Here is a 26,022-nt window from a genome sequence, read left to right as displayed (position 1 = left end):
GGGGGTGGGGACCACATGATGCAAATGGCCTTGGTAGTTCCCTCACTGCAGCTCTGGATAGTGACTGAAAGAGGATGCAGCCAAAGTGGGTTCCAGGGAAGAAGCGAAAGTGAAAGATGGAAAAGAGTCCTCCGGGCTCCCGGGCTCCGGAGGTGCGGGTGGGAAGAGTAGTCTGGGGAAGGAGGGAGGTTTTTAGAAAGCCAGGCCGGCAGACACCCTGTGACCCAGGCTTTCATTTCGCCCAAGCACCCCACAGCACCATGTGACCCAGCCTGGCCAAAGAAAGGGGAAGCGAGGAGAGCCCAGAATTTCTCAAGAAGCACAAAGCTGGTCGGAGGCGGCTGGCGGCGGCGGAGCAGGGAGCCAGAGCCAGAGGGGGCCAAGGAGGAGGGGAGGCAGGAGGGGGGGAGGGGGCAAGGAGGAGGTGGAGGAGACAGCAAGGCCGGTGGGGGCAGAGCGAGCCCTGTGAGAGGGCCCCCTCCCCCAGAGGACACGCCAGGTGTCACAGGGGAAGGGAGACAATTCGGACGGGGCGACGACTGGGAGACCCACAGGAAAGGAGGGGGAGGGGCGGAGAAGTGGGGCGAAAAGGGGTCGGCGGGGGGGCCTGAGGGGTCGAGAGGAGGGGGGAAAAAGAGCCGCGGGAGGAAAGGAGGGTCAGGGGTGGGTGGAGGGGACGGGGGGAAAGTCGAGGGTCAGGGACGGGGAGGTAGAGACCGGGTAGCCGCAGAGGCCGCAAGGGGAAAACCAGGCAGAGGGGGGTCAGGGAGACCGAGGGGGAGAGGGGGTGAGCCACAGCGGGTGAGAAGGGAGGGCCGCCCGTTCGGGGGCCGCAGGTGGAGGATGCCGGCGCCGCGCGCCCGGGAGGAGCGCCGGCCGCTGCTGGCGCGCAGGCCGCGGGGGCCCCGACGGTGGCGGCGGACGGCGGCGGCCGCGGTGCTGCTGGTGGAGGCGCTGGAGCGCGCCGCCTTCTTCGGCGTCTCGGCCAACCTCGTGCTCTACCTCAACAGCGCCCGCTTCCACTGGGACGGGCAGCAGGCGTCCCGCGCGGCGCTCGTCTTCCTCGGCGCGTCCTACCTGCTGGCGCCCGTGGGCGGCTGGCTGGCCGACGCCTACCTGGGCCGCCACCGCGCCATCGCGCTCAGCCTGCTGCTCTACCTGTCCGCCTCCAGCCTGCTGCCCGCCACCGCCTTCCTCGACGGCCGCCGCTCCTTCTGCGGGGAGGTGCCCGAGTCGTCGCTGGGGCCCGCCTGCCCGTCGCCGGACTGCCCGCGCGCCTCGCCCGCCCCGTACTGCGCGCCCACGCTCTACTCGGGGCTGCTGCTGCTCGCCCTGGCCGCCAGCTCCATCCGGAGCAACCTCACCTCCTTCGGGGCCGACCAGGTGAGTGGCGGCGGGCGGAGGCCCAGGCGACGCGCGGGGCCCGCGGGGTTCGTGGGGGCCGAGACCGGGAGCCAGGGGCGACCTCGGGCAAACCACTTCCCCACTCTGCGCCAGGTTTCCTCATTCGAAGGAAGAGGGGCGGGGGGAGCCAACTCTAACAAACAGTCACGATGGCCACGATGGCAATAACCGTAGCGGGTAGTTGCTCTTCTCGACGAGCCACCGTCACTGTTGTAACTCCTTTAATTCTCTTAACTATCCCGGAGGTAGGTGGTATTATTGTGTCCATTTTACAGGTGAGGACACTGAGGTTTGGGGATATTGATCAACCTGTCCAAGGTCACACAGAGAGCAGATCAAAGAGTGGGAAGCTGGACTTCAGGCCCCACCATGAGCCCCATATTTTTTTTAAGTTTATTTATTTATTTTGAGGGGCGGGGGAAGGGCAGAGAGAGAGGGAGAGAGAGAATCCCAAGCAGGCTCTGTGCTGTCAGCGCAGCCTCCGTTATGGGGCTCGAACCTACGAAGCTGTGAGATCATGACCAGAACAGAAACCAAGAGTGGGAGGCTTAACAGACTGAGCCATCCAGGCGCCCACATGAGCCCCATCTTTATGTGTTATGGGGGGGGGGTAGGGAAGGAGAAAGCCTCTATCTGACCAGCAGTGCAAAGGTTGGTTCAAGCCAGTTTGTCCAGATCCCAGCTCTGCTACTCACTACCCAGGAGCATTGGGGCAAATATTTTAACTGATGAGTGTTTCTCTGTATGCTTTTGGACAGAGCATGGCACATAGGAGAAATTCAGTAAATATTTACTAAACAAATGAGTAAATGCCTAACCACGTGGCTATGTTTTCATAGCTTTCCTCAGTAGGATGTTAGACAATAATTTTAAGTAATATGTAATATGATTAAAACAACCAGCTATGGTGTTAGTGAGCCAAATCGAGGCAGAACTGCATGCAGAATGTGATTATAGCCCGGAGGGCAGCCTTCCAGCCCTTCCATAGGAAAAAAGACCAGGAATCAGCTAAAACGGGAAACAGGAAAAAAAAACCGTAGCAGTGATCAGGCCACTGGGCTAATTGTACTTTTCCCTCATTGTGTCTGTTTTTCAAATGTTCTTTCGTTGTATGTATTCACCACCATAAAGGGTGACATTTTAAAAAGAATCATTGCATCCAGCTGGCATCCACAATTCCAGTGTCCTTGCCAAGGACTTCCTCATCCGGCCTGTTTGGATTCTTTGGTGACGGGGAACTCAGTGCCCCCTGGGCAGCCTGTCCAGTCCTTGGATGCTGTAGACCTGCCTTCAGACTAGGAGATCCCCAACATCGACCAATAGGAATCCCTCTTCTTCCCTTCGTTGTACTCTTTCAGTGACATACCGCCAGGGGCCCTTAATCTGTGCCCTTGACCTCACTGACCTCCAGAGAGCCTCAGCCATCCAGTGCCCCCTGTCTCTCCCTCCACCTGGTGGCAGAACTCCAGTGACATCAACAGTGATAACTGCTCTCGCACATTCTCCTGTTTTCTGAGCTTGGCCTTTGGGTGGGGCAAAGCCAGACTGGAAGGCTGCCCCCTGGGGTCCGAACCTGACGTAGGACAGGCTGGAAACACTGAAATGGTTTCAGGCAGGGGTGGACCTCACTGGATTTGAGTTCTTTAAAAATGTCTCTGGCTGCGGTGGAGAGTGGATGGGGGTAACAGGAGTAGGTACATCAGAGCCGTAAGGGGCTGCTGCAGAATTTAGGGGGGCGGTCAGATGAAGGATGTGTGGGTGGGAGAAGTTGGCACCGTCTGGCAGACAGCCATACCCAGGAGCTGCGGTTTGAACACCCTTGCTGATTTCAGAAAGGGCCATCCATCATTCTTGACAAAGTGCTCATTTTGGGAGAGCTCATTTATATCCTGAATGGGCTGCTGGTCTTCCCCTTAGAGTTGCAATTGTCGTATTCATTTACTTCCAATGACTAAATGGAAGTGGCTGCACGTAATAGGACTTATTTAATTTTCTGCTTGAAAGTCGACAGCAAAAATTCTCGTTGAGTGGACAGGCCCCTCCTTCTCCGTTGCCGAGAGGACCCCTCAGAACCTCCGAGGGGATGCATCCCTATGGACTCTAATTTTATATTTGGAAAAGGAACAAAATACCTACTTTTTCCCCCCACGCAGTTACAGAAAGTAAAGCTTGGCAAAAAGGAGAGCTTTTTTTTGGGTTTTGAGATGTGGCGGTTTGTTGAAAGGGCGACGGGGGTAATGTGCACAGAATCACCTAGAGAACTGACCTCTAGTCCTCACTGCCTTTTAGAAATGCAGACGCCTGGTCCCTGCCCCAGATCTACAGAGTCAGAACTGGGACCGGGGTCTGGGAGAGGTGGGATCAGTCAGTGCGGCTGACCCGAGCCAGCAGACCGGAAGGGGGCCTGGGGCCTGACTGTTGCAGATTGATCCAAATCCTGGGTAAAGATTTTCAGTCCTTCTGCCCTTGCTGGGGGGCCTGGTTTTTTTTTTTTTGTTTGTTTGTTTGTTTTTTCTCACCAGGCCAGAACCCTCTCTTGGGGCTGTGTCCAAGCCCACCTCTGTTTTCACTGATATGCCAACCTTGTTTGACTGCCCGTATATCAGAGGGAGCAAGTCGAGGCGAAGGGATGGGCCAGAATAGAAAACTCTGCATCTCCAAGTTGCAGAGGAGATTCTCAATTAGAGTTTTAACTGTTCTTTCAGTAAGACGCGTACATCATATTTAATAATGCGGAACAGACCTGATCTTTATTGGCCTTCTTCCGATTATAAAGGTGATGCGTATAAAGGTTGTTCAGTCAAAGACAAAGGGAGAAATCAACCGGAAACGAGCAAAGTGGCATCAGACATCTGTTGTGTGCACTACTTGGTGAACATAAAAAGGCGCCGTGAGCCGTGAGCATGAAAAAACAGCTGTGCCAAATGTCCTGGTCATTAACAAGTGACTCCCAAGGGAAAGGTTTATTCATTCAATGCATAAATATTTATTGAGTGTCTATTTAGGGATCCGGCGGTAGGAAAGTGCTGGAATGTTCACCCACTGACCCAGGAAGTGCCTCTGTGGGAAAGGGGGCGCAGGCACATCGTGGCGGGGTGCCCCTGGACCTCCTGGGCCCTTACCCTCACGCCCGCCCAGCAGGTGATGGATCTTGGCCGCCATGCCAGTCGCCGCTTCTTCAACTGGCTTTATTGGAGTATCAACGTGGGTGCCGTGCTGTCACTGCTGGTGGTGGCCTTTATCCAACAGAACGTCAACTTCCTGCTGGGCTACGGCATCACCGTGGGCTGCGTGGGCCTGGCCTTCTTCATCTTCCTCTTTGCCACCCCCATCTTCGTCACCAAGCCCCCCGCAGGCAGCCAAGTGTCCTCCATGCTTAAACTTGCTCTCCAAAACTGCTGTCCCCGGCTGTGGCACCGACACTCCACCAGGTGAGGAGAGGGCTCGTGGCGAAGGGGGCCACGGAGCCTGGGGAAGGCCGGTGCTCCTCCTGGGGAGGCGCAGTCCAGTTGGAAGAACATTCCGCTCCACCTCCCGCGGTAGCCCTTTATGACAACCTGCTCTCCGGGGACCAGAGCTGCCCGCTGTGACGGAGGTCAAGGTGGTGGGTGGTGATACTGCCGTGGGTGAACTGTAGAAAGTGAGAGGATGTTAATGGTCCTGACGGTGACGGTGCCTGTGAAGGTTGAGATGGCGGTGTTTGTTAGCGAATCAATGGCGACCGACCGTGGCAGTGGAGGCGATGATGACGGGGATGGTACCGGCAAAGGCTGTTGGGATACAACACCACCCTGACATTAGGTATAAGAACGTCTAGGAAATCAGCCAAACTTGCTCCTACTCCACTAGCCGGCATCCCAGGGAGGATGGTTCTTGATCTTGCAAATGCACAATGCCTTCCTTTTGCTCTTCTCCTTCCTAAGTTGATTGGCTGCTTACGCCAAGCCAACTTGGAGGCCTTGGAGCCAGTTACAGATCCTGTGGGTAGGATCGAGGCGGGAAAGGTGCGGAACATGTTTTTCCAAGCTGGTGCATTGCTTCGGGGTTTGAAATCCCAGAGCATCACTTCTGCTCACTCCTTTGGTCAGCACAGCCACACGGCTGGCCCAGATTCAAGGGCAGGGGAACTAATCACCCATTAGTGGGAGAGTGTCATCACATACTGGGAGGGGAGGAGGTGACGGTGGCCCTTCTTTGGAAATGACCACACTGGCGTTATCCCTTTTGGCATCTCAAAGGCTCAGATCTTGCGGTTCGTGGGTTCGAGTCCCGTGTCAGGCTCTGTGCTGACAGCTCAGAGCCTGACCTGGCTTCGGGTTCTGTCTCCCTCTCTCTTTGCCCCTTCCCCCCAAAATAAATAAGCATTAAGGAAAAGTTTTAATTTTCAAAGGATGCGGCAAAGGGTAAAGGTCATAGCAGCGGTTGATCTATCCTGTTTCCCCGATCACTTCCCTTGCCCCCCTACCTCTCTGCTCCCTCCCTCCTCATCCAGTAGGGAGAGGGCTGTAATGTTGTCTGTGGAGGAGTCTGGACTTGGAGACAGCAAGCAGGGGGTTTCGGGGGGTGTATCAAACCTGGGCCAGCCTCTCTGAGTCAGGCTTGGACAGGGACTTCCCTGCTTCCCACTGAAAACTGATGCTGCGAGCCCAAAATCCCCCAAGACTCCACTCGCCACAGTCACTGGTCTACTTTCTCCGGGACCACGGGGCCACGGCTCGGGTGGGATGGGTCTTGATCAGCCACCTGCGCGAGAGAGGAGGTAATAGGGAGGACGGTGACTGGGAGTGTAGTGAACACTGCGGGAGGCTGGCTCTGGGGGGCGATCGCCTCCCTAACGACGATGATGGTGAGGATGTTGGCAGCGGTGAGGATGGTGAGGATGGAGAAGGTGGTGCTCCTGGAGGAGGGAGGAGATGGGTCATTTTGGAGGTGATGGCTATGGTCACTGGTGAGAGGGGAGCAAGATTAAATTAGGGGCTAGTGATGGCCGTGGTGGTGGTGATGACGGCTGCTATTTTATTTGCTGCCGTGGCCCCACAGAGACTCTCAAGGCACCCAGACGCTGCCTGCGCAGAGGTCTCCCCAGCCTGGCCCCACCCCGCAAGAGGACATGGCCAACTTCCAGGTTCTGGTGAAGATCTTGCCCGTCATGGTGACCCTGGTGCCCTACTGGATGGTGTACTTCCAGGTGAGCGTCCTGACCTTTCGTCCTGGCGACACTGGCTCCCCAGTCCCCCGACTGGGCTCGGCTCTCACTGAGCATGTGAAAAGGGGGTCAGGGGTTCACAGAGTGAACTGGGGCTACGTGGGGCCTGGCACAAAGCCATCCTGATAATTTTTAAATGTTTATTTTTGAGAGAGAGAGAGAGAAGCAGAGAGAGAGGTGGGGACAGAGGATCCGAAGTGGGCTCTGTGCTGACAGCAGAGAACCTGATGTGGGGCTCGAACTCACAAACCACGAGATCATGACCTGGGCCGAAGTCAGATGCTCAACCGACTGAACCGCCCAGGTGCCCCCCACCCCGACCCGGGCCCACCATCCTGATAATTAATAGCATGAGGAACTCTGGAGACAGGTCTGAGGCCCCATGACGTGAATGTCACCCCATCTGTCTGGGCCTCATGTGTGAAACAGGTGGCTTCGAGGCTGTAACAGCTCTACGGCATTCAGATTCTCGGCCGTGGCATCTGAGGCCCAGAGAAGCTGTGCCCGTTGCTCAATGCCTCCCGGCCAGCTAGGGGCAAAGGTTGAATACATGGCAGCAGTGATCCCCCACCCCAGTGGTCTCACAACCACCTGCAGAGCTTTAAAAAAACGGATTCCATGTCCTACCCCAGACCCCTGAAAGAGAATCGCTGGGGGAAGTTTCTAGAATAAGAAACTGATGCTGGTACTCAGCCAGGTTAGAGAGCTGCTACTCCCTACCATTTCCTGAGGGGAAGGTTAGCAGTGTGTGTGTGTGTGTGTGTGTGTGTGTGCGTGTGTGTGCGCACAGGGTGGACAGCAGCCTACCCCAGCCTCTACCCTCCAGACCACAAGGTCATCGCCTTCCATGTCCCCTTCGTAAGAAGCTTGTTTCGAGTTACAGAAGATGGGGGCTGTGCAGGGCCAGCCTGCTACTTGGGGGTGGCACAGACAAGGTGTCCATGATGGGACAGGACATGGGATGCAGGTGCCCGTGGCTGACTGTCAGTCATACTGGTTGTCAGAATATTGACATCCCACATACCACCAGGTAAATAGCCGCGGTCCTGAGCGACCCAAGTGCCCTCCCCTGCCCCTCCTGTGGGATTGTCCCAGACTCCCCTGTGTTATACGGCAACCAAAGGGATGATACCTGTGGGTATCGGTGGGCAGTGGGGCCCCCTGGGAGCCTGCTCCTGCACCTGTGCCCAATGCCATTCTGGTGGGTTCGTGCCTATGCGGCGTCTGTGCTGTGTCAGCCTGTGGGACTCAGCCTGGCCTCGGTGTCAAATGCGAGCTCCCCGTGGGGACAGCCATGTCATTATCTTCCCTATGTCAACAACCACTTATCCATGCCCGCTCTGTGCCAGGCCCTGGAGACACAAATGTGAGTCGGACCAGCTGTGCCCAGGCTCTGGGACAAGGCTGCACACGCAACGCACAGGCCTGGGAGCAGAACGCAGGAAGGCAGGAAGCTCCCCTACGGGGCCTGGCTCCCCGAGGAGGAAGGAGGGGAGGGAGGTCAGCTCCCCGCTCCCCTCCCCCCAACCCAGGCTGGGGGAGGGGACCTCGGGGAGCTCGGCTGCAGAATGGCCCTCTGGGAGCTGGGAGTCTCCCGGCCTGAAGGTGAGGCCTCCACCTCTCTTGGCAGATGCAGTCCACGTATGTCCTGCAAGGTCTTCACCTCCACATCCCGAACATTTTCCCTGAGTACCCGTCCAACAGTTCCGTGGCTCTGAGAGCCGAGGGCAGCAGCTACAAGGTAAGAGACCGCGTGGGCGTCCAGCCCCCCACTTCAGGCCCCGCTGGGTGCCTCCTCCTCCGAGAAGAGAAGGAAACGAAGCAGCTTCCACACCCAGGGGGCAGGGGGTCCTCAGGGAACGGGAAAAGCGCCTGGGGGATGGGTAAAGCTGTGCCCCAGCCCAGGCATCCTGCCAAGATGCTCAACTGCTCGGAAGAATTCAGGCCGGCTTTGCTCCCACCCATCTCCGCCACGCCCTCAGATAGACGCGCCAGGGACCCTCAGTTCTATCCTGAGTCCCCTCACTTTCTGGGACCCCCGGATGCCCAGATGTCTGCCTTCTACCGGGACTTTCCAAACCAGTTCCTTGGCATCTCAAAGACTCATCAAAGGTCCTAGGAGCTGGCAGCTAAATGACATGGGCCGCTATACCTTTGTTCCCGGCCCAGGGAAGACATCACTGATGAACCTTGACATGTTTTCATGCTGGGCCCAAGAATGTACCCGGCAGCCGCTCCCCATTGGTAGACTTAGAGGAACCCATCTGCCCTCCCTGATCTAACCCCATCAGCGACTTCCACAGCTGAGGAATGTGCATTTCAGAGAGGGGAGAGGGCCGACCCCGGCCCACCCAGGGACAGTCTGGAGGCCAGTTCTCCCAACTCCGGCCCAGAGCCCTTTCTGCTCCGCTAGCCTGCCTTGCTTGGCTCCCTCTTGCCCAGATCCCGGAAGCCTGGCTCCTCCTGGCCAACGTCGTGGTGGTGCTGATCCTGGTGCCCGTGAAGGATCGTTTGCTCGACCCTTTACTGCTGCGTTGCAAGCTGTTGCCCTCGGCCCTGCAGAAGATGGCGCTGGGGATGTTCTTTGGTTTTGCCTCCGTGGTTGTGGCAGGTGAGTGGAGGGACTCCGGGAGGGAAGCTGGCCTTTGTCTGGGGTCGGGGGAGGCTGGCTCCATTTCGGGCTAATGCTGGAGCCGTGGGCCCGGGGCCAAGAACACCTTCCTGCCACGGATGCCATCTTGGCTTCCCAGAGGGTGTGAGCTGAAGGGGACCCTCCTCCTCCAGTCCAGCCTCCCCTCGTCCTGACGAGTGAAGAAACTCAGGCCAAGAGAGGGAATAAGGTGTTCAGTGAGATGTAAGCTCCCTAAAGCCAGGGTTCTTTCTTTCTTTTTCATTTGGTGCCCATGGACACGCAGTCAATGGGCTCGATGAATGTTGCAGACACTCAGCCCCTTAAAAAAAAAAAGAAAGAATTTATCATTTATTCTCTTCTTTCCTCCGGTTCTAAAGGATTTGCAGCCATTTATAAAATGGTCAAGAAGCCTTTTGTGCTACTGCACAAACCTGAGTCCTCTTCAATTAGAAACTGAATGATTCTGAAGTTACTTAGCGTCTGTGAGTGCCATCTTTTCAATGGGGATACAATGGGGATTCAGCCCTGGTGCAGGACCGGGGCTCCGCCCTCACGGAATGTAGTCTAGCAGGAGTGTTCTGGGGATTCAAAAAAGCCTGTAAAACCCCCAGTACTGTGCCTGGATCACAGGTAGGAGGCAGGGGGGAATTCAAGCTGGATAAACAGTATCGTGTTAACAAGGATGAAAACCAAACCACGTTTCTTTTCGGTTCCGTGCTTTAATGCACCCTGTCCTGTTTCATCCTCAAAGCAACCCCGGGAATTTTGTTCTCACTCCTTGCACGTGAGCACTGGGTCTCAGAGAGCTTACGTGGTTTGCCCAAGGTCACACAGCTAGCCAGCGTGGCAGGGCCAGGATTGGAACCTGAGTCGCCCAACACCACATCCAGCGTTCGTTCCACTACGGCCCAGCTGCCTCCTAAGCAGAGAAGGGGAAGGAGAGAAAAGGAAGCTTTGCAAGCCAGGTTAGAAAACCATTCTGTAACACTTGATCCTGCAAGTGGACCCAAGTCGTGTGGTCGCACGGAAACGGGGCCAGCAGCGAAATCAGACACACCGGGGCTCTCAAATCCAGCCCCAACTACTCATTAGCTGTGTAACTGTGGGCTGGGTGCTTAACCTCATTTTTTTTTTATTTTATTTTTTAATTAATTTTATTTTATCTCATATGCAAGACTGCATATTATTTTTTTAATATGAAATTTATTGTCAAATTGGTTTCCATACAACACCCAGGGCTCATCCCAACAGGTGCCCTCCTCAATGCCCATCACCCACCCTCCCCTCCCTCCCACTGCCCATCAACCCTCAGTTTATTCTCAGTATTTAAGCGTCTCTTATGCTTTGCCTCCTTCCCTCTCTGTAACTTTTTTCCCCCCCGTTCTCCTCACCCCTGGGTCTTCTGTTGAGTTTCTCAGGATCCACATATGAGTGAAAACATATGGTATCTGTCTTTCTCTGCCTGACTTATTTCACTTAGCATAATACTCTCCAGTTCCATCCGTGTTGCTACAAAAGGCCAGATTTCACTCTTTCTCATTGCCAAGTAGTATACCATTGTATATATAAGCCACATCTTCTTTTTTTTTATTTTTTATTTTTTTTTTATTAAAAAATTTTTTTTTTCAACGTTTATTTATTTTTGGGACAGAGAGAGACAGAGCATGAACGGGGGAGGGGCAGAGAGAGAGGGAGACACAGAATCGGAAACAGGCTCCAGGCTCTGAGCCATCAGCCCAGAGCCTGACGCGGGGCTCGAACTCACGGACCGTGAGATCGTGACCTGGCTGAAGTCGGGCGCTTAACCGACTGCGCCACCCAGGCGCCCCAAGCCACATCTTCTTTATCCATTTGTCAGTTGATGGACATTTAGGCTCTTTCCATGAATTGGCTATTGTTAAGAGTGCTGCTATAAACGTTGGGGTGCAAGTGCCCCTATGCATCAGCCCTCCTGTATCCCTCGGGTAAATTCCTAGCAGTGCTATTGCTGGGTGGATCTATTTTTAATTTTTTGAGGAACCTCCACACTGTTTTCCAGAGCGACTGCACCAGTTTGCATTCCCACCAACAGGGCAAGAGGGTTCCCGTTTCTCCACATCCTCGCCAGCATCTATAGTCTCCTGATTTGTTCATTTTAGCCACTCCGATCAGGGTGAGGTGATATCTCAGTGTGGTTTTGATTTGTATTTCCCCGATGAGGAGTGATGTTGAGCATCGTTTCATGTGCCTGTTGGCCATCTGGATGTCTTCTTTAGAAAAGTGTCTATTCATGACTTCTGCCCATTTCTTCACCGGATTATGCCTAGCACATAACAGGCTCTCAATTAATGCAAGTTGTCCCTGTGAATGACTACAAAACCTCATCTGAGCTTCCTAGCAGCCAAGGCAAAAATCAAAGGGTTGAAACTCAGATCTGGGACCTCCACCCTGCCCCCGGGCCAGTATTCTCTTCCTTACCTGCTGCTCAGTCTTCGGCTACCTAGTGAATACCTACTACATGCCAAGCTCTGCCATGGGCTAAGCTGCCCACAGTGGGCCTGACTCCAGTCCCCCCCTTCCCCCCACTCCAGGAGGCCTAGAGATGGAGCGTTTACAGTACATCCATCGGAACGAGACGGTGTCCCAGCAGATCGGGAAGAATGTGTACTATGCAGCACCTCTGTCCATCTGGTGGCAGGTCCCTCAGTACCTGCTCATCGGGATCAGTGAGATTTTTGCCAGTATCCCAGGTACGCTGGACCCCTCCCCCTGCTCTCGCACCAGTGATGGGCTCTGCCTGGTGCCGCCTCGAGCCAAGTCAGGGCCTCACGGCCACAGCTTCTCGGGTTCGTGCGGGTGGAGGAAGGCCAGGTTCCCTAAGTGGGGCTGCCTTCACCCAGTGGGGACTTCCCAGCACCTGGTTTGTGCCGGGCACCGTGATGGGCACTGCAGATTTGGAGGGGATTAAGACGCTCCCGTAAGGACTTCCCACACAGTCCCTGGTGCCGTGTTCCTCATCCCCCGGGTCTGCGCATTTGCTGTTCCCTCTGCCTCAGGTTCACAGTGAACAACCATTTCCCCTTCCCTTCTGAGCCTAAATGCCAGTTTCTCCGTATGGCCTTTTCCGAGGCCCCCGGGCAGAGGGAGTCGTTCTCTCCTCCTGTTGCCAATGTCTGTCCCGGCACACGGGGTGCTGCGTTGTCAGAAAGGCAGCACGTGTTTGTCTCCCCGGCCGGGCTGTGAGCCAGAGCCGTAGGGTGGGCGTGGGCTCTTCACTCAGCCAGGGAGCAGCTTACTCAGCTGCCGGCCAGGGCTAGGCTCGGGGGGGACTCAGAATTGGGAGGCATCACCCAGACGGTAAACCCAGTGGAGGACTGTGGAAGGGACTCTAGGGTGTTGGGAAAGCCCGGGGACGAGGTGGGGAGGAGGCAGGTGGGCAGCGGGGGCAGGACTCAGCAGGTGGCAGGAAGGAGGTCACAGGCAGGGGAACAGCATTGGCAAAGAGCTGAGCTTTGTGGGGAGTGTCCGGAAGGCTGGGAGGTGCAGGGCCAAACCTGGATGTTGAAGTTTCTCCTGGGGGCCATAGTCTCACACACACACCCCCAGTGCAGGAGACTTTGGCAGGGAAAGGATCCCATTAGACGTGTTTTAGACCCATCTGAGTGTGTGAGGAGGAAGGCAGGAGGCAGGGGAGTTTAAGAGGCGTTTGCAGAGTCTGGGCAGGAAATAACCGCGTCCGCAGTTTGGTCCAGGGCAGAGGGAAGAGGAGGAGGGGAGACAGAGCAATGTGGGGGCGTCCAGGTGGAGGGGAACAGACGGGCAGGGCGGAGGCAAGGGGTCGGTGGTGCATGGGTGTCGTCCTAGCCACGTAGTGGGCGGTCCTGCCAGGGAGGCCAGGGTGGGGGCTTGTTGAGTGTGGGCCGGAGGCCTCGGACCCCGTCTCTGCCTCTCCACCGGCCTGATCCCCCCCCCTCCCTCTGCAGGCCTGGAGTTTGCCTACTCGGAGGCTCCTCGCTCCATGCAGGGTGCCATCATGGGCATCTTCTTCTGCCTGTCAGGAGTGGGCTCGCTCTTGGGCTCCAGCCTCGTGGCACTCCTGTCACTGCCAGGGGGCTGGCTGTACTGCCCCAAGGACTTCGGTGAGTGTGGGGCCCTCCCTGGGGGTGGGAGGCCCAGAAGGGTCGTGGCAGCTGCTAAGTGACTTGACCCCGGGCAGAATGAAAATTCTCAGGCTGGACTCGGGAGAACCGGGTTCCAGCCCAAACTTGGCCAGTCGCCCGCGATGTGGCTTCCCCACGTCGGGCCTCAGCTTCCCTCACTGTCAAAAAGGAACCCGTGTACTCAGCAGGCCTCCAAGGCTCCTTCCTGCATCTGGAAGTCTGTCATTCTGGCTGAAGGGCCACCTTTCCCTGTTGTGTTGGTGTTTGAAGCCCCGTAAAGAATAGCTAGCGACCAGGGAGTTACAGAAGCCACAGGAAACAGGCCAGATGCTAGAGGGCTGTCTGCCCGCCCACTGCCTGCACCTTCTCAGCGGCCAGTCCCAGGGGAGCCCTGCCCGACCCAACCCAAATGCCAACCCCTCCTTTTCCCCAGGGAACATCAACAATTGCCGAATGGACCTCTACTTTTTCCTCCTGGCCAGCATTCAGGCCGCCACGGCCCTCCTGTTTATCTGGATCGCTAGTCGCTACGAGAGGGCAGCTCAGGGCCCCGTCTCTCAAAGCTGTCCCAGCAGGGATAGGGGCTGAGCACGCCGCCCCCCTCCCCCCCCCCGACCCCTCGCTTCTCTCCCCAGGACACAGACAGCAGCAGTCCCAGGTGGGGGTTCCTTGAGTTTATTCTGTACCCAACATTAGAATGAAATGGTTCCCATAAATAAGGGGCATAAGCCCTTCCTCACGAGCATGGTCCATGATGGGGGGACAGGGCAGAGGGGGCCTGGGTGGGAGTCCATTCGAGTGACCAGGCGGGGGACTTGGATCAGCGAGCACCAGAGGGTGGGCAGGAGGCTGCCGGGGCTGGCGGCCGATGGTGCTGGGCCGGGCAGGCGGGGAGGGGTCAGGAGCTGCCCCGGATCCTCTCCATGTAGCTGCGCAGCTCCTCGGGGTCCTTCAGTCCCATGTCCTCACATACCCAGCGGATGTCCTCCTCGCCGGCCACCAGGATGGACTGCACGGCAGGGGCCCCCACGGGCTCCTCAGGCGGCTGGGCTGGGGGGGCTGGCGCAAACGTCACAAACTCCACACGCTTCCGCCGCCCCCCGGCTTCCTTCCGGGCCAGGGTGCTCGAGGAGCCGGCGGTGGCCCCGGCGGGGGCCTGGGCCAGGGTCAGGGCCTCCCCTCCTCCCCCACTCTCGCAGGGGCAGCCCCCCTCCCCCTTGGGCAGGCCGGGGGACTGCCGGTCCAGCTGGCGGCTCAGTTCTTCCTGGTCGGTGCCCAGCCAGACCCAGTTGTGGGGCTGGGGGGAGGCGGGGTCGGTGGCGCCGTCGGGGGGCTCCTTGCGCTGGTAGCGCAGCACGAAGACCACACCGTTGACCAGGAAGATGAGGATGGCCAGACAGAAGATGCCCAGCAGAGCATACATGCCCAGCTCTAGGTCGGTGACCCGCTGAGGGGCGGGGACCATCTCCTCGGCTTCTTCCTCCTCCTCCTCCTCCCCTCTGGCCTCCTCCTCTGCCGGCTCAAACTTGCCCCTCACGCCCCCCCTGTCCCCAACACCGCCCGCCTCCCATCGTTTACGGCCCGTGCTGGCCTCCGTGGCTGGAGAGCTCCGGGCAGGGCTGGATGGGAGGGCGGGGGCCAGGGTGGGAGCAGGGGGCAGCCCCAGCCAGGCGGTGCCGGAGGCCAGCGGCACACGGTGGCGGCCCCGGCGGCAAGGCTCCGGCGGGTGCAGAGCCACGTGCAGGGGCAGCCCCTCGGCACCCGCCCCACTCACCACCACCCCGAGCAGGGCGCCCCGCTCCTCGGCTGGCAGGATGGCACCGGGCTCCTCAGCTGAGACAGAGAGTCCCAGGTCATGGTGGTCGTAGAGCTCAGCGGGGGCCAGGGTGCGGTCAGAGAAGGACAGCCAAAGGGAGAGGGCCACCTCCTGTGGGGCACACGGACACAGGCAGAGACATGCGAGGGCACGCACGCATGCACACAGAGACCACTCCCACAGAGACAGGCCACACGGAGGAGAGATCAGAGAGAAAACAGACACAGGCAAATGGACAAAACACAGGGAGAGAGGGGACGTGCGTCAATCACCTGTCTGCCACTCAGCCCTGGGGTCTGAGTCATCGGGAGGGTCCTCAGAGCCATCTAATCAACCTCCCACTGCCACACTCCAGCCAGCCACTGCTTGGTCACCTCCAGCTGCAGAGAGCTCACTACCTTATAGGGCAGTCAGACCTCATTCTGAAAATGCTAAGGTGAGGGGTCCAGGTACCTCCCAACCCCCTGTCATTAGCCCCCATCTGGAGATGTTGACCTCATCCCCCTGACCCCCAGCTGTCACCTGCTTTGGGGCGGGAAAGGCTGACTGTGCCCAGCACGTGGCTGTGACCTCCCCGGGGTGGGCAGTGCCTCGGCTCAGGGCCAGTGAGATGCCCATCACCGGCTGCACCCGCAGCTCCAGCACCGAGACCTTGTCATCCGTCACGGCCAGTGCCTGCTCCCCCAGGATGGAGTCAGACAGTGGGGAACGCACCTGAGGGTGAGAGGGAGCTACAAGTTGGGGGGGGTGGTAGGTACACAGACAGGTCTGAGTCAACGGGAGGGTCCTCCCTGGGCCCTCCGCTCTGGGCCCAGCATCTGCACGGGCTGCTTTTCCCCATCCTTTGCACCCCATATGCCCTATACATACCTGGACCCCAATCCCATGCCCAGGGACAGTTTCCTCCTCCCTCAAGACCCGGCCCCCACGTACCCACCCCTATCCCTTCATTCTTGGAGGATATCCCCCATTACAGGGCCACCCTATTCTCCCCCAGCCCCCAATCCCACTGGGCTCATACCTGCCCGTGAACACTCCCGGGGCCACCTCCACCCTCGCCAGGGGGTCTGCTCACCTCGATGGAGGTGACACCGGGCTCCCGGCCCACCAGGACGCGTCCGCCCTCCAGCGAGGCTACACGCGGGTCCTGCACGCGTGCGTGCGGCGCCACGAGGTGGGACACGTCCAGCAGCCAATCGGGGCCGAGCAGGTGGGTGAGGCGGCGGCCGCCGTCCAGCGGATGGGCCGCAAAGGGGACAAGGAAGCGCACGCCTGCGCGCTGGTACTGCAGGCGGCAGCCTCGGGCGCGCCGCTCCGCCTCCTCCGCAACCGCGGGAGCATCGGGCTCTGGCACCCTGTGGGGAGGGGAGGGCCCGGGGGCGGGGCGTCAGCTCGGGCTCCGCCCCCAGCCTCTGAGGGCCCCGCCCACTGGAGAGGGAGAGCGAGAGCGACACACACAGACACACACACACACACACACACACACACACACACACACACACTGGTTGCAACATTCTTCGAACACAGCCACACTTCTACCGGCTGGCGAGGCGCCACAACCCCGTTCCTAACTGGTGCCTGTGCCTGTCCATCAAGCCACTCTTGCCCTCTTGCTCCTAACTGGAACTCTTGGCTCCTGGGGAGGCGAGGAGGAGCCTCACCTTCGGCTATGGCGGGACTCTCAGTATTCACTGAGCTAGGGGCCATCTCAGGCTATGAGGACACAACAGTGAACGGGCTAGACAAAAACCTTTGCCTTCAAGTCTTAACAATCGCGGGGAGGAGCGTGAAGGGGGTGGACAGACCGCAAACAGATGAACGAGGTTCTACAGTCATTAGAAAGTGATAAATACTTCAGAGAAGTGAGGCGTGGAAGGGGGAGAGGGAGGCAGGGAGGGTGGAGGTCTGCAACTACAAACGAAGTGGTCAGATGCTGGGTGGTGAAAGGCGGGTGGGTAGGAGGAACCGGAAGCAACCGGGTAGTTTTTTAGACCCCCCGCCCCGGTGCGTGGGACCAAGGCCACATTCCCTGCAACCTCTCTCGGTCCCAGAGCGACTTCGCCAAGGCCTCCACTCACCCTTCGGCTGGGCCGGGGACCCTCCAGCCTCGGACCTGCTCCAGGGTGGTGTCGGTCAGCTCGATGCGCAGGGGCAGCAGCGGGGCCCATACTGTCAGCCGCAGCGAGGCCCGCAGCCGGCGCCACCAGAAGTCCACCCGCACCCCGCGAGCGCCTTGGCTCTCTTTGCCAGCCACAAACACAGCGTCGCAGGTCTCGGACACCTACGGGAGGGCAGGAGCTGGGCTAAGCCGTGGAAGACAGGTGTGGACCAGAGAGGGCTGCCCTGACCCCTCGCCGTGAGAAGGGGCAGGGCTGAAATTTGTGGTGCATGTCACTGGCATGTTTTAAGATTACGAAGATTTCGCCATGCAGTCAAGACCCGCTCTGGAGGAACCAGCCATCCCCCAAGTTCACCCCGGGGGTTCAGCTGGGGAAACTGGCTATCCGCATATAACAAAGTCTTTCTCCTGGCCGAGGAGCATTGGAGCCCACAGATTTGGCTCCTCCTTAGTGCTGGCCTCTGGCTTTCCTGCTGGAGCCACCTGGCAACCCACCACAGGAAGGAAGGCAGAGAGCCAGGCCAGACCTACCCACCCCAGAGCCCTCAGGAAGGAACCGCGCACAGGGGCAAAGCAGCGTCATAAATGGCAAGACGGCTTTTCCAGGCAGGCAGCAAGGAGTTAGGAAACACGGGCTCTGGGCTTCTCCTCTTTGAACTTCAAAGTGTGGAAAGTCGCCCTCCCCTTTTTGTCTTTTTACCTCATGGATCGTTACCAGGCTCTAATAATCATCACTGATGCTTTTAATTCTTGCAACGGAATAACATATTCCCGTTTTAAAGCTTAGAAAACCGAGGCTCAGAGAGGTTAAGAGACTTGTCCACGATCACACAGCTAACTGATCACACAGCTAACTGATAACAAACATGGCTTTCAAACTAAAATCTGTCGATCTCAAGGTATATACTCTTTTAAGTGGGCTTTACGTCGAACGTAGCTAAAATTCACAAACCTGGGATCGAGAGTCGCGTGTTCTACTGACTGAGCCGGCCAGGCGCCCCCAAAGTGCTCTGAGCTCTCCCAACTCAGTTCATCTGTCAGTGCAGTAATGAACGTGAAGGTGCCTAAGCTGGGGCTGCTGGGGTTACATAGCTCCCACCTGACTGTGCACAGAGGCGGTGGGAACAAAAGAAGTTGAATCTGGGGTTCCCCCGCTGAGGTTTCTGGTGTCAGTAAGAAACTTCTCTCGGGGACCTGAGTGGGGAAGGCGTAGGTCCATCACTGGGCACACTCACACGGGGTCGGCGTGTGCCACTCACCTGCAGGACCTGTGTGTTGGCCGACTCACAGCCGATGTGCTCCGTCACCTCCACCAGGGCACCCCCACCGTCCACAGTGACGAGGCGCACAGGCACACGCTGCGGCTCTCCGGTCAACGGAGCCGTGTTCACCAGCTCCTCAGCCTGGGGGTGCGGGAGGAGCTTAGCCCCAGCCTCTTTGCCTCACTTGGCCCCGGGCCTGGCCAAGCACAGGTGGGGGACTCCTTACCTTGGCCAGTGGGACAAGGGCTCTTATGTCCCGCTCCGACACCAGGATCTCCCACACCATTTTGTCCTTCTCTGCTTCGGGGGCCTGGCCTGGGTACTCCAGCTGCCATGTGACAGGGCGAGTGACCGCCACACCCCCACTAGTGCCATTCTCCACCAGAAAGTCCACCGACAGGAACTCGGATAGTTCAAGGGGGCTGCTGGCCAGGAGAGAGAGAGAGAGAGAGAGAGAGAGAGAGAGAGAGAGAGAGAGAGACTGAGTGCTTGCTAGTGGCCACACGCTATTGTAAGCACTTGCTATATTCATGAGGTGGGTCCTAAGACAATCCCCGATTTACAGATGAGAAAACTTAAGTACAGAAGTTCTAGAACTTGCCCAAAGTCACAGAGTGAAAGGTGGCAGGGCTGGGATTAAACTCAAGCATCCTGGCTCCAGGGCCCAAGCTCTTACATGCTCTTGGCTTCTGGAAGGTCCGTGTAATCACGTCACCACCCCCCTGGAAAGCTTGCTTGCTCTCCTGCCTTCCTGGGCCCTCTCCACTCAGACTTCTGCTTTCCATGGCCATTCAGGTGGCAACAGCACCTGTGTCAATTTCTACCAAGCAGGAAGAGTCACTTCGAAGCCCCAGGATCGGCACTCGACCCCCTGAATAATAACCCTCACAGCTTCCTTTGATCAAACGCTTGCTGGGGCGCCTGGGTGGCTCGGTCGGTTGAGCGCCTGACTTCGGCTCAGGTCATGATCTCACGGTTCGTGAGCTTGAGCCCTGCGTGGGGCTCTCTGCTGTCCGCGCAGTGCCCACTTCAGATCCTCTCTTCCCCTCTCTCTCTGCCCCTCCCAGCTTGTGCTCTCTCAAAAATAAAGAAAACATTAAAAAAAACAAACAAAAAAACTACTTGCTGGATGCTTGCCATAGAGGATCTTATTTCATGTTCACAAACCCTGAGGGAATGCATTATTAGCCCCATTTTGCAGGTGAGGAGCCTGAGGCTTGGGGGGGGGGCGGTAAAGGGGGAAGTGAACTGGCTTGCTCGTGATTATTCACCCAAAAGTGTCAGAACCAGGACTCAAACAGGCGTTACCATGCTGACGGCCTCGGCCCAGGCTCAGAGAGTAAATCAGAGATCATGTTAACCACAGCTGAGCTTTTTTGGAACTATCAATGGCCCAGAAAAAGGGCCCCACTTGGTGGTTGCGGGAGGCAGGGTAGGGGCTGTGAGGGCTGGAACTGAGTGGCCGGGATAGGCTGGCATCACGTGACTAAGACTCACGGACACTCACTGCAGGTAGGAGCAGCTAGACACGGATACGTAGGAGCTCGACGAATGACTGTCTGCTTTGTGCTGCTTCCTTGAAGGAGTCTGTTCTGTGCTTGCTCCCATGGGGCTACGGAGGCGGCATGGCAGCCCCCTTCCCTTGGGCCCCAGAAACCCGCTCACTCCTTCCCCTGCTCCTCCGGGGAGGGAGTTGCCCACCTGGAGTCTGGCCCCGTGGGACCGGCACGGTGGCAGGTGATGAGAGTCGTGTGGTGCTTGGAGGCCTTGAAGCGGTCCAGCTTGGCAGTCCACAGGCTGGGCTGGGCGGGGCGGGCAGCCGTCACGTGCAGCCCCTTCTTCACCTTGATCCTGGGGAGAGGACGCAGGCCCAGTGTGTCGAGGCGGGTGCCAGACTATAGACCGAACGAGGAGCAACTCAAGGGGCTCCAGGCACCGGCCTCCTGTCTGGCCTCCCTGACTCCCGTTGGAACCTCCTGCTCACGATCCTCCCATCCACAAGGACCCCATCTCGATGCGCGTCATGCCACACAGCTCTCCCCAGCACCCAAAGACCCGCTGCCCCCAGCATCAAGTCTAATCCCGGCATCGAGGCCCTCCAGGATCTGCTCTGTTTTCGTCTTGGCCTGTAACATCTCTGTCACCCTGCCCCAGCTACACCGAAAGTTCTTCCCCCACGCACAGCCCATTTATGCCCGAGTCTTTGCTCAGGCGTTGCGTTCAGCCTTCTGCCTCTGCTCGTTCTTCAAGCCTCCAGCAACTCGAATAGTTTGCTTTAGGAAGCTCTTCCGGGGGCAGAATGGATTTCTCCCTTGCTCCGCCCCTAATGCAGGCCCCCACCGCGCCTTGTGCCTCCACCAGAGCATATCCCCCAGCGCACGCCGTACAGCTCCCTTCCCTACCCGTTGGTCCCCTTAGTGCCAGGTGGGGTCCAGGCCTTGCTACTCTCTGTAGCTCCAGAGTGGAGACACAGGGTTTGCATATTTTTTAAGTGTCTACGAAAGATCTAACGAGTGTGCAAGTGAGCACAGGACAGTGTGACAGATGGGGACGGGACAGGCACTTGGGAGACGCACAGGGACAGGACACACACAAACCCAAATATGAGAGAGAGGCATGTCATATTCTGCAAATCCTCATCAGTGGAATTGGGGTGGGGGGGCTACTTTGGGGAACTTCCTGTAGAAGGGGACACAAAAAGGAGAGCCTTTCTGTGGGGGAGGAGCAGGCTCTGTCCAAAGGTGAGGGGCAGGCAGGAGAACATGCAGATGAATGTGACTGGGGCAAACATCCCATTAGAGCATTAACTACCCCCAGGCACCGCACTTTCCAGTTTCCAAGTCGTCTCCTGTTTTCCCTCCCTAAAGCCCTCACAGCTGCCCTGTGAAGAAGGCAACGTCAGCCCCACTGGACAAGGAGTCTCAAGGAGGTGACAGGGGAAGGGCAGCTTCCTATTCTGACTCCAAGTTCAGGGCTGTGCCCGCTGCTGGGTCCTGCCTGCTGCCAGGACAATCACGGCTCTTGGCCTGGAGGGGTTTTGGTGGGCTCGTGTTTGCAGAGATCAAGGGTTCCAGTAAGGACCCCAGAAGGAGAAGGCACCTGCCCTGTCTTCCTGCAGAGGCCCCTGCCTCCAGCCCACCCCAGGAGCCCCGTTCTCACCGCAGGGTCAGGACACTGGCTGTGAAGTTGTGCCGGAGCAGGAGGGTGGCACTGAAGAGCTGGCCGGGCCGCACGGGCACGTCGGGCACCCGCAGAGTCACCGCCTCATCCAGGGGCACCTCCTGGTACCGCGGGGGGTCCGCGGGGCGCAGCTCCACGCTGCCCACCGGAAGAGCCTGCTCCCTGGCGTCCTCCTCCCCGCCGGGGCCACAGCCCCCAGAGCCCTCAGCTGCGGGCTCCAGCGTGTAGGCCAGCTCGGCCCGCGTGCTGGAGCCCTGGGAGAACCAGTGGGAGGGAAACTCCAGCTCCACCACGCAGGCGCCTAGGGATGGCTGCAAACACACAACAGCCAACGGTTGGCATGGCGGGGGTGGGGGGGGGGCGAGTCCCAGCATCCACGATAGGAGATGCAGAGCTGGAGGGGTCCTCCTGCTGCAGGACCAGCAGCGGCCACAGTGACATAGCCAACCAGTCACGTGACTGGGGCCAGGTCTTGGAACTCATCCAAGAGCCACGCTTCTGCCTGTGGGAACAGCCTCATTCCAAAGTGAGCCAATCCCAATGCCTCCCCCCTAATTACGCCCTGGGACCACCCTGACTACACCCCAGCCTTCTAAGAATCCCAAAGCCCTCAAAATACCTCTTTCCAGTGGATCCCTGTGCTAGACCCCCAAAACAGTGGAAGTTGCCATTATAAAAGTGACATTAACAACAGTGTGAACGCTTGCTGGGTGATCACGCTGTGCCAGGCGCTGGCGCTGGGCTAAAAGCTATTCTTGCGTTCATTTCATTCATTCTTTATTCCAGCTCCACACGAGGTGGGCATCGTTATTACTCCATTTTATAGGTGGGGAAGCTGAGTCCCAAGAAAATTAAGTTACTTGCCCAAAGGCACCACCAACGGACTGACTTCCTTAAGGGTCCCTAAACCACCCTCTCAAAGGGTCCCCATGAAAGCTAGGGGAGCAGGAAGGGAGTCAGGTGGTCTGTGACTCCCACACCACCCGGGGGTGGTAAGCCCTCTCTTCCCTACCCCAGGGCCGTCCTCTGGTCGGCACAGCAGGCCGGGCCAGCTTAGGCAGGGCCCGCCCACTCACCTGGAAGTGGCAGGCTCGGTGAGCAGTGCCTGCAGGGTGAATGGCGTGGAGCCGGGCACAGGGCAGGCTGCCAGGCCCCGGCGGCCAATCCTGCCCTTTGAGGTGGAAGAGGACGCGGGCGTGGGGCTCTGCTGGAGTCACAGCCGCTTCCACTGACACAGCCCGCACATCCCACGGCACTGGCCGTTGGTGGGGCTCAGTGACCCGTGGAGGGACCACCTGGAGGGAGAATAAGGGTGTTCGACAAAGCAGGGGGTTGAGGGAAGCAAGATCTGGAAAGATGGGATGCCAGGCCTCCAGCCCCAGCTTGGCAGGAGAGGGCATTTGCAGGCCTCTGGATGACGGGGAGCACAGCTGGGGCTGGGGGGACTCCGGAGCCACATACAGCAGCCCTCAGCTCTGAATGCTTTTAGCCGGGGAGTCCCTGGTGCCGTCTCCTTACCTGCTGCGTCGCAAAGGGCGGGTAGGAGGCCCGGAGAAGTGGCTGGGCCCTGGGCCACGGCTGCAGGAGCAGGAAGGTCTCAGATCTGGAGCCCAGAGACGAGTTGGCAGGTGGATAGCGGCCCACCTGCTGCACCCGGAAGTGCTCAGGGGCATCAAGGAGCTCTAGGGCCGCAGGCAGGTAGACAGGATCCAAGGGGTCCCGTTCACAGTCCACTGAGGAAGAAGGGATAGGGATGGTGACAGCTCCAGAGTTGGCAGGGCTGAACTGAGCTCCGTTCTGGGGCACAGTTGTCCCATTTCACAGATGAGGAAACTGGGGCTCAAAGAGCCTCACACAGGTAGCACGTGACAGGGCCAGGATTTGAAGGTATATCCCAGACAGGATGCCAGCTTCCAAACCATTCTTCCTTCTACCTTCCATAGACTCAGACCTTCCTCCCTTGAGCAGAACCTTCTCAGCATTTCGCCCTCATTCCTGCCCTCTTACCTACTTGCCTCTGATATCGAGGCATCTGTAGGGTACAGTTCTCCCTAGACAGGGCCTGTGCAGTAAAAGGTGGTGACAAGGTGGGCTTTGTAGAAGCAGAGATGCTGTCTGTCCCTGAGTCCTTGGCCAGACTTGTCTGGGCATCCACCCAGCCTTCCCCTCCATCATCACCATGGCAACCCTGCAAGGGTTGCCTCTGTACCCAGTACTGGGTACTGGACTGCAAAAGTGGGATGGGGTGGGGGGGAGGGGGCCCATGAGCCTGGGGAGAGAGTCAAAATATTCAATGACTAGAGGGGCAAAGGACCCCGGAGACCATATTGGGTTTGTACCGACTATTAGCCCCCATAAGAATAAATATTTTTGAACGCTAACTACATGCAGACTACTATTTAAAACGTTTTACGTATATTAACTCTTCAGTTTGTCTACTAACTCTGAGACCCAAGCCCTGTCACTATTATTTTCACGTTACGGGTGTGAAAGATGAGGCTGAGGTCGAGGGACTTGCCTGGGGTCACCCGGCTGGAGACAGGTGTTGCCGGGAGTCAGAGCTCAGGCATTACACCCAGAGGGATACCTCACCTCCGCCCCCTGTGCTGCTTGCAAGGGTGACCACTGCCGGCTGCGCTCCCTGGACTGTGGGTCTCTCCCTCCTCCCTTAGAGTCCAGGGTGAATGTTGCCTCCTCCTTTAAGGAAGCCCTTCTTGATTGCGGGACCTCTCACCAGTACCCTCAGTCTTTCCCCGGCTAGTCGCCTCATCTGAATTAGTTGTCTTCCTGTCTATTCACAGGGGGACTTGTTCTACTCATTCCAGAATCCCCCAAGCTGGGCAGCTCTCCCTGGAGATGATGCTCTGGGAGCCTGGAGGACTGCGTGTACATCTTAATTCTGACTCCGTGAAGCTTGGGTCCATCATTTAACATCTCAGAGCCTGAGTTTCCTCACCTGTAGAATGAGCATTTAGTGACACCGTGAAGAGGGGAGGGCTTTGTAAAGTGCGGAGTGCTGTCTGGGGGGAGAGGGGTTATTGCTACTGAATAATGGATGTGACAAGGCCTTCCTCATCTCTTAGAAGGGGTTATTAGGGCTCCTGCTGGGTCCCCTGGGGAGGGGAGCAGGTGGCTGAAAGCAGCCCCGGAGCCAGCTTCCTCGGTGCCCCATCCTGGGCTTGAAAGATGGTTTCAACCTCTCTCAAGACCCTCCCCACCAAGGAGCGTGTTTCTGAGAGGCTCCAGCCGTCCTGCCCCCAAGTGTAACAGGTAAGTGACTAGGGCTTCCCGGGGGGGCAGCCCCTGACCTCCGGTCCTCCTCCTATTTCACTGCCAGGATAATTATAAGATGCTATGTGGCCTGACTCCCACGGACTTCCAGCACCCAGAGCTCAGCTCTCAAGGGGAGGGTGAGGGGGGTAGAGAATGCCTCACTATCCCTCCCCCACCCCCCACTCTGCTGTGGTGTCATCCACCTAGCAGCCACAGCCCTGCCAAGGGCAGTCTGACCGCCCCCCCCCCCCCAACCCCGGGCACAGGAGAGTCGCTGCTCCTTCCTCCAGTGATAGGGATCGCGGCGGGATTCAGGAAGGCACGGATGGGGCAATCCCTGGAGACTCCAAGGTCAGCTTGCTCTTTGGGGCAAGGGGAGGGCGGCTGCGCACCTCGCAGGTCCCAGGCATAGGGGCTGCTCCCCGTTCCCGTGGGGGCTGGGTTGGTGGTGGGGGGAGGAGGGTAGGAGCCACTGGGGTGCAGCCGTGGGCACCGCAGATTAGGGAGCCGGCGCGCCTGGGTCAGGGGCAGCCGGGTTAAAAGCCCGGGCGGCAGGGGAGTTCGCGGAAGGTGCGGGGACCCGGCGGGGGTGGGAGGGCTGACGGTGAGCGCCCGGGGCCCGGCCGATCCCGGGTCAGGAAGAGTTGCCGGGTTCCGCGAGTGCGGGAAGCCACAGAGGAGCGCGGCTGCGGGGCAAGATCCTGGGGGTGAGACCTCCAGCCCTCAGGGCACAATGTGGGGCGACCCCGCTCGGGGCTCAGTCCGGGAACCCGCAGCTCCGGGCTCGCCGCATCCCTCCAGTCCGGCCCCGGCCGCCCCTCGCCCCGCCCCTCCCCTCCCGCTGACCTCTCACGACGTCCAGGGCCAGGGCCACCAGGAGGCAGAGCCAGGGGCCGCCGGGCCCCCGGGGAGCAGCTGCCGCGCGCCCCGCCATCCCGGCGCACATCCGTCCGGTGGAGGGCGGGGACTAGGCGGGCGGCTCAGGTGGCCC

The 26,022-nt window shown here is 58.4% G+C and overlaps 2 protein-coding genes across 4 annotated transcripts; one reads left to right on the top strand and one right to left on the bottom strand.

Moving 5' to 3' along the window:
* On the top strand, window positions 1–14,123 carry SLC15A3 (solute carrier family 15 member 3). 2 transcript variants are annotated; one of them, XM_047070367.1, is made up of 9 exons: window positions 1–152; window positions 1,011–1,383; window positions 4,546–4,835; window positions 6,445–6,592; window positions 8,241–8,351; window positions 9,053–9,221; window positions 11,813–11,971; window positions 13,205–13,360; window positions 13,815–14,123. In XM_047070367.1, the coding sequence occupies exons 1-9, from the start codon at window positions 16–18 to the stop codon at window positions 13,967–13,969; spliced, it is 1,698 nt and encodes a 565-aa protein (XP_046926323.1). In that variant the 5' UTR covers window positions 1–15; the 3' UTR covers window positions 13,970–14,123. The 2 variants fall into 2 exon arrangements, with proteins under 2 accessions (XP_046926323.1, XP_046926322.1); XM_047070366.1 differs by lacking the exon at window positions 1–152 and having other exon boundaries at window positions 775–1,383.
* On the bottom strand, window positions 14,041–26,022 carry TMEM132A (transmembrane protein 132A). Of its 2 annotated transcripts, none has more exons than XM_047070364.1 (11): window positions 25,878–26,022; window positions 23,277–23,491; window positions 22,835–23,053; window positions 21,738–22,069; window positions 20,280–20,429; window positions 18,805–19,003; window positions 18,576–18,719; window positions 17,276–17,478; window positions 16,273–16,552; window positions 15,720–15,911; window positions 14,041–15,308 (listed from the first exon to the last, which is right to left on the bottom strand). In XM_047070364.1, the coding sequence occupies exons 1-11, from the start codon at window positions 25,975–25,977 to the stop codon at window positions 14,280–14,282; spliced, it is 3,063 nt and encodes a 1,020-aa protein (XP_046926320.1). In that variant the 5' UTR covers window positions 25,978–26,022; the 3' UTR covers window positions 14,041–14,279. The 2 variants fall into 2 exon arrangements, with proteins under 2 accessions (XP_046926320.1, XP_046926321.1); XM_047070365.1 differs by having other exon boundaries at window positions 18,805–19,000.

This window comes from Lynx rufus, unplaced genomic scaffold (genome assembly GCF_022079265.1).
Source record: "Lynx rufus isolate CCGP_SWC_20201006 ecotype Redwood Valley unplaced genomic scaffold, mLynRuf1.p SCAF_9, whole genome shotgun sequence".
Lineage (NCBI taxonomy): Eukaryota > Metazoa > Chordata > Mammalia > Carnivora > Felidae > Lynx > Lynx rufus.
The sequence above is the reverse complement of the archived record's forward strand: the minus strand, read 5'-3'. Positions and strand labels throughout refer to the sequence as shown.

Coding starts and splice junctions, on each gene's coding strand:
- SLC15A3 (XM_047070366.1), top strand. CDS start 844: ATGCCGGCGCCGCGCGCCCGGGAGGAGCGCCGGCCGCTGCTGGCGCGC. Junction 1,384..4,545: donor CCTCCTTCGGGGCCGACCAG/GTGAGTGGCGGC, acceptor CCCGCCCAGCAG/GTGATGGATCTTGGCCGCCA. Junction 11,972..13,204: donor GATTTTTGCCAGTATCCCAG/GTACGCTGGACC, acceptor CTCCCTCTGCAG/GCCTGGAGTTTGCCTACTCG.
- TMEM132A (XM_047070364.1), bottom strand. CDS start 25,977: ATGTGCGCCGGGATGGCGGGGCGCGCGGCAGCTGCTCCCCGGGGGCCC. Junction 20,430..21,737: donor GCCAGTGTCCTGACCCTGCG/GTGAGAACGGGG, acceptor TCCTCTCCCCAG/GATCAAGGTGAAGAAGGGGC. Junction 16,553..17,275: donor GTCCCCGGCCCAGCCGAAGG/GTGAGTGGAGGC, acceptor CCCTCCCCACAG/GGTGCCAGAGCCCGATGCTC.